This window comes from Protomyctophum bolini (genome assembly GCF_963924005.1).
Source record: "Protomyctophum bolini genome assembly, chromosome: 6".
NCBI classification, from domain to species: Eukaryota; Metazoa; Chordata; class Actinopteri; order Myctophiformes; family Myctophidae; genus Protomyctophum; species Protomyctophum bolini.
Window position 1 is genome coordinate 28,118,373 of NC_137867.1, and position 6,686 is coordinate 28,125,058.

At 37.6% G+C, this 6,686-nt stretch overlaps 1 protein-coding gene across 1 annotated transcript; it reads left to right on the forward strand.

The window, feature by feature from the left end:
* The first annotated feature begins 113 nt into the window (after window positions 1-113).
* Window positions 114-3,742, forward strand: ogfod2 (2-oxoglutarate and iron-dependent oxygenase domain containing 2). Its single transcript, XM_080765268.1, has 7 exons — window positions 114-247; window positions 404-460; window positions 715-825; window positions 1,195-1,294; window positions 1,405-1,529; window positions 1,751-2,008; window positions 2,427-3,742. The coding sequence occupies exons 1-7, from the start codon at window positions 116-118 to the stop codon at window positions 2,682-2,684; spliced, it is 1,041 nt and encodes a 346-aa protein (XP_080621394.1). The 5' UTR covers window positions 114-115; the 3' UTR covers window positions 2,685-3,742.
* Window positions 3,743-6,686: the final 2,944 nt, after the last annotated feature.

Consider the following 6,686-nt stretch of genomic DNA (forward strand, 5'->3'; position numbering starts at 1 on the left):
GGGGGCAGAAGAAGAAAGAAAACAGGATGGGGTTCCCGTCGGACACAAAACATTGTTGGATCATAATAAACCACTTGATTTCCGGTGTTCCGAGCTGACTAGTTTTCCTGTAGTTATGGAAGACGAGGAGGATAAACCTAGATTTTACACTTGTAGTTGTTTTACTACCGAAAATATTTTTCTCGAGGACTACAAGCTCCATGTTCGATTTGTATCTGAGCAACAGTTCAGGTCTGATTATGAAGAAGTGGGTAAACTATTTAACTTAACTGATATTAAATGAATGCATAATGATTTATTGTGTATTTGCATATACATCATAATACAACATATACATTTATTTTCTGCACAACTGAGTGATAGATAGGCTATATCTATTATGTTTATCACCTTCTCATTGCAGGTACTTATAAGGCTTGGCTGTTCAATAGATGCACAATTTGATGATGTCCTCAAAAAGGCAAGTTTTTTTATACGTATCAACAAATCTATTAACCATGTATGTGTTATTTTGTACTTCGTAGTAAAAATAACCAATCTACAAGCTCATAACACGTCACAGTCTATTTTTACTATTTTAGAATTTTGGGGGATCCTTTTGAAACTTTTTGACAATTATTATTACAAAAGCCCAAAATAGGGATTATTAATTTATTAGATAATTTATCATTGATATTTATTTATAATCGACTAAATCGATTTGATTTAACCCAGATTTCACAAGAAGTGGACAGGCGGAGGTTCCTTGGTGTGAAGTCTGCTGAGAGAGCTGCAGCTATAAGGAACATTTACCAGCCCCTCCATCCTCACATCTACCAGTTACAGGTAGATTTCAGACAAAGCAAAGTTATTTGTTTACCCAGGGAAGTGGACTAAGCTCGAGATTTTGTTTTGTTTTGTTTTGTTTAGTTTTTTAGTTTTAGTTTTTTCATAAATTAATGCACTTCATCATTTGACAGTGTCACAAAAAAGTAGTAAAAATAATAAAGGTTTAAAATCTCACAAAGCGTCCGGAATATTTAACCAATGATAAGTGTTAACAAAAGTATGTGACCAAATAACAACTACATTCAATCCATTGGAACACTGGTAAATGTGCGTACGTTTTTGATTATACAAGACAAGGTTTCTGTCCAAAAGCAACCATATCCATTGCTAGCAAGAAAAAACATCTAAATAATCACCTGTTTCCAGGAATCCTATCTCTCCCCGGAATTCAAACAGATTGTTGACTATTGTAGGAGAAATGAAGCCAGCAGAGATGGACTTCTTAGTCTGTTACAAATAGAGAAAGGTGAGTTGAGTTTTTTTCTTTCTTTCTTTTTCTTAATTGAAAAATATTGTTATCTTTATAATCATTTCAGTCACATAAAAAAAAAAGTAAATGTACCTATCTCTTTATAGCTCCAAGGGTGTATCGCTTCACTGTTTTCAAGAAAAGCTTCTGTGATGCACTGATAGAGGAGCTGGAGCACTTTGAGCATTCTTCAGCCCCTAAAGGAAGACCCAACACCATGAACAACTATGGGGTACATACGGGTAGTATATTCCACTGTAATTTGTCTTAACACTATTCTGAACAGTATAAGAAATGAAGGCATCACAGAACATTTTGTCTTAACGACTTAAACCTTATATATATATATTGTGAAATGTTCTGTTGTGACTTGCCCAGAATAGGGATGCTAGGGTTCATGTGGTTAATAGAGTGCCGTTGTAAGCTGTAATGTTTTTCTCGTCCTATATCTAGATCCTTCTCAATGAACTTGGGTTTGACCATGGCTTCATCAGCCCTCTCCGTGTGCATTATCTCCGTCCGATTACGTCCTTGCTCTTCCCAGACTGTGGAGGGGGTTTTCTGGACAGCCACAAGGCCTTTGTGGTGAAGTATGATATGCACGAAGACCTGGACCTTAGCTACCACTATGACAATGCAGAGGTCACACTCAATGCGTCTCTAGGGAAGGACTTCAGTGATGGCAACCTTTACTTTGGTGATATGAGAGAGGTGATAATTTCAATCCATTTATGTTTTGTAATAAATGTGCAGTGTTTCATTAACCTACACCTGGTCCTGCACAATTAAACCTTTCTTTTTATTATTATTTTATTTATACGTTTATTTAACAGGGACAATACATGTATGATACATGTAAACCCATGTATCGAGTTATAAAAACATTGTAGCAGCAAGTTATAAAAAGCATTGTATATGGCGGGTTTATAGCCGAAGCTAATTTGCGACCCCAGTCCCTGGTGGTTAGGCCATATATCTATCTACCTATACTAAAAACAATCGTTTACAAAAAATACATGCAGGTAACTCTAATCTAAAGTACAAAAGTACATAACATTCCTCAATTACACTACCTACGGTCCTGTAATATCACTGTAATACATCAGATGTTTGTTATTGCCTCCTGTAGGTGCCTCTGAGTGAGACTGAGTGCTCAGAGGTTGAACACAGGGTGACAGAGGGGCTCCTTCACAGGGGCCAGCACATGCATGGGGCCCTGCCAATCTCTTCTGGCCAGCGCTGGAACCTCATCATCTGGATGAGAGCCTCGCAGGAACGCAACAAACTCTGCCCAATGTGTAACAAACGGCCCATTCTGTTGGAAGGAGAGGGCTTTGCAGACGGTTTTACTAATGACTCAGGAACACCATCATGTGTCTTAACATGATGGTGTCACAGGTGTTTATGAGAGGCACCAACAATGAATGGATATTTGTACTTTGTTACTTTGTAACTGTTTTGGTCATGGATTAAGCAGCACCAGTTGTCATCCCAATGTGCTTATATAATGTTTGCACCAGTGCTGTACTGGTAAATGTACAGTATAATGTCAAAAGTTAATTTGAAAAATTGTATTTCATTTTTGTAAAATGCTTTATATATATATAAGAAGATTGGAAAATAATGCACAGCTGTGATTATTATTACAACCATACAGTCTTATGGTGAAATCAGGACATAACACAATTAATACAATACTCTCAGTAATGGTAGAATGAATATTATTTTAAGGATGAACAATCATGAAGACAAAATCATGTACACAACCTTTATATTATTCATAATTACAAAATTAACATGGCAATACAAGAATGTCCGAAGAATGTGCTTTTACGTGTGAAATTGTTAATTTAAATGTATTTGTAACACTCAGTTAAATAAACACTGAGGATAGTACAGTGTGTAGTATTCTGTAATAATGAGGGCTGTTTTGTGTATCTTTTTTCAAATGTATTCTTGAGTTCAACTTGTATAAGCCGGTCTGCTACATTCAATCCCAAAGTGATCCTTTTCAGCAACATCACAAAATCTTTGGTTGTTTCTTTTTCCCCAGCTGACTTGTTGACAGTTGGCCTGTCACAATTATTACATTATCGCCTAATCACAATTCTTTTTGAGATAATCACATTAAATGTATGTTTCCATGTTGAAAATGTTTCATATATAAAAATAAATAAATTGTGGAAATTGCAGCTCTACAAGCTCACAACAGATAATTACACTGTTGAAAGTATTAAGTTATTATATATGTCAGTTATTTCATATCTGACCTGTTGAATATTTGTTTACGAAGGCTAAAAGCTAAACAAAAATGTAATGTGTATTCATATGTTCCGATTTTTTTATGCCAAAAATGTAATTAAATAATTAATCTCTATTTGTACAAATTCGTCAACTAAAATGTCATGATTGTGACAGCCCTGGCTGAGAGTGCAAGCATGTAGAGTTACTACTACTATAGTCACAAAGCAAGAAGACCAGGGACCCACACTACAGTATAGTTCTCCTAACCAGGCTATATTTCTCCCACACACGCCATCACAGATTTAGCTTGTATTATTTTTTTACAATCTTCTTTTACACTAATGATTAACACTTCTGAAATCTGAATCTCATCTCAAATGATTCTGTACCCCCAACAATTCTATGGCCCTGAATCAGAACTGGAGGTTCGAGGACATACTCTCATTTAGTTTGATTTGGGAATTGCGTTCTAACTTGAGGTCAGCTGACACTGATTTCAAGTTTGATTCAGATTCAGAACTATTGCATTTCTGCAACATAATTAAATATGTAGTTACAATGTATACTGTATATATTATTAAATATATATGAATATATTACTCATATTCTTCCCCATACCTAATATCCTAGCCATTTCTGCTAAATCATACAAGTAAGTGTGTTACTTTTGTACAAGATTAATAGCAAGATAATGCTGATTTAATTTCAAGTAGGCCTACGTGTAATTCCCAACTCAATGAGGTGTCATTACACTTACTGCTGTCAGTCTAAACAGTGGCCTACTGTTTTTCTTTTTTCCAATTTTTTTGTAGGCTACAGTGATTGATTGCAGTCCCAGACAGTATAGTATATACACTATGTACTTGTGCGCGAGATCCAGCACCTCTCATACAGTACTTCCTTTACAGTGTCGTCTCGCTGCCATGACGTCGGCGATCGTCATGGTGATCGGTGTCCGAGTATGAATCCGAATCCATCTCAATCTTGACCTGGGGGATGGGGCAGGCCATCCCTGGGCCCATGGGCACTGCTGCAGTCGGAGAGGACGGGCAGGAGATCTTCAGGTGCAGAGTGATGCTGAGGAACGGGCAAGTCCAGTTATCATACACTACCATACTACATACGTACAGACCCACAGCCAAAATACACAGTCCACATCAACCACTTAAACCTTGGACTTGGTTGACCGTTGAGTCCCTCAGGGCTCTATGCCAGTCACTCGTGTATCTGTTAGTTCCAAACCATGCCTCTTTCAAAGCAATGCAGACATGATGGGCAGGTTTGAAGTCCTCTAAAAAAAATGACAGGCACATGAACAGTACAAACAATAGTAGAATAATTTCATAACATGGGGGCATAATTATGCTTTCAATATGATTATTCACGTTGATGTGCTAAAAGCTGGTCTTGGTGATGTCCATTATTCAACTGGAAAAATACAATAGAGCACGAACATCCACTAACTAAATACAAGATGCCAGGCCGAGTTTAATAATAGAAAAAATATAGGGTCCGCACACTGAAATAAGCTTCAAAGCTAAAAATAATTTATTAATTACAGTGGGCCATTATTCAACTTGTCCATGAAAATCATGGACTGAATGCTAAGCAGATATATTTACCTTAATCACATAATTTTGTGTCAAGTATCTTATGTCATACTTAGGCAGACATAAAGTGAATTTGCTGTGTGAATAAATGACACATGGAGAAAAGAAACAACCAAACCAGGACTTACACAGACTAAAACAATATAGTTCTAATAATATTGAACAAACACCCTAAAGTTCTGACCAAATACATATTACCGGTAAATACAAAATAGACTTGACTAGATCAATGCAGACAACACGTTTTATTAATCTATTTGAATTCCAGACATTTCTTCTAAACAAAAAGCCCCCACCATTGGTCTTGAAACAATAAGAAAATATACATCAAATTAATTTGAAATCACCACAGTTTAAAACCTTTTTCAAGCAGCCACTGCCTATCTTAATATTAAAACACATCATTAACTAATTGTATTGTAACTATGGTGACTTGATAACTCACAGATGACAGTAAAATTAGAAGCAAGGATAGCGAATTTACAGCACATCAGGTCACAGACATCTGCATTGCCTTAAAGTGCATGGAGAGGAGGGTAGAATATTATGGGATACAATACCTCAGCCCTAACATTACATCGGAGACATAATTGCCGTATGAGGTGTGTGTGTGTGTGTGTGGGGGGGGGGGGGGGGGCGTGTGTGCGTTAGTGTGGTTTGACAGTGACCAAACAAACAAAATGGGAATAGTCCAATTAAATAACACACAAATAAATGAACAAATTACATCAAACCGGAAGAATAACAATAAAAGCTCTCGTAGCCTGTAGCTTTTATTGAGAAAAATCGGTTTGAGGGAAAAGGAAGTCCCACCCTGTTGTTCCTGCCTGTCGACTACAAAACAATACTACAACATGACGTAACGATATCATCCGCTCCCGACAGGATCATATACCCTAAATGAAATGGTGCCCAGGCTACCTCATACTGGATTCTTCCTGTGTTCCTTCCTCTGCGTTCCTGGTGGTGTTATGCACTGTTTGCTCCCACCGCCACCCGCCACCCCAGCACCACCGGTGGGGTCTGCTATTCCTGTTCCCCATGGGGGGGTTGTTATTGTATATCTATCTCCCTGCTCTTAATGGTTAATGATGGTTGTAGAATTGTGCCGGGAGCAAAATGTAGCAGAGCCGAACGCCAAGATAAAATATTATATGCACACTTGTATTCTCATTCTATAATAAATATTTGTTCAATCTATTTATGAGTTATCTGACTGAACTGTGCATATTTTAACTGCTTGCTAGCATCTAATAAGTCTATAGCCAGCTGCCATTGCAATGCATATTGCCCCAGGCAGATTAAGTCTGGCCCCTCTCAATTTGGGAGGACTTCACGGACAAAATGGTGACGGCCAACCAGATTCGTCTGGAACGAGGACCCAGTATTCAAATATGGGGCGGGACATTGCGAAATAAATTCGAACACTGAGAGGGACAAGACTAATAATATCCACGTAGTGATATTAGTATCGCTACGTGAGGCCACAGTAGATCAGCCAGAGATGTAACTGTGGCAGGTGTCAATCAGACAGC

Excerpts from the sequence above, each read along its gene's own strand:
- ogfod2 (XM_080765268.1), top strand. The coding sequence starts at position 116 with ATGGAAGACGAGGAGGATAAACCTAGATTTTACACTTGTAGTTGTTTT. Across the intron at positions 826-1,194 it reads CTCACATCTACCAGTTACAG|GAATCCTATCTCTCCCCGGA; the intron begins GTAGATTTCAGA and ends ACCTGTTTCCAG. Across the intron at positions 2,009-2,426 it reads ACTTTGGTGATATGAGAGAG|GTGCCTCTGAGTGAGACTGA; the intron begins GTGATAATTTCA and ends TGCCTCCTGTAG.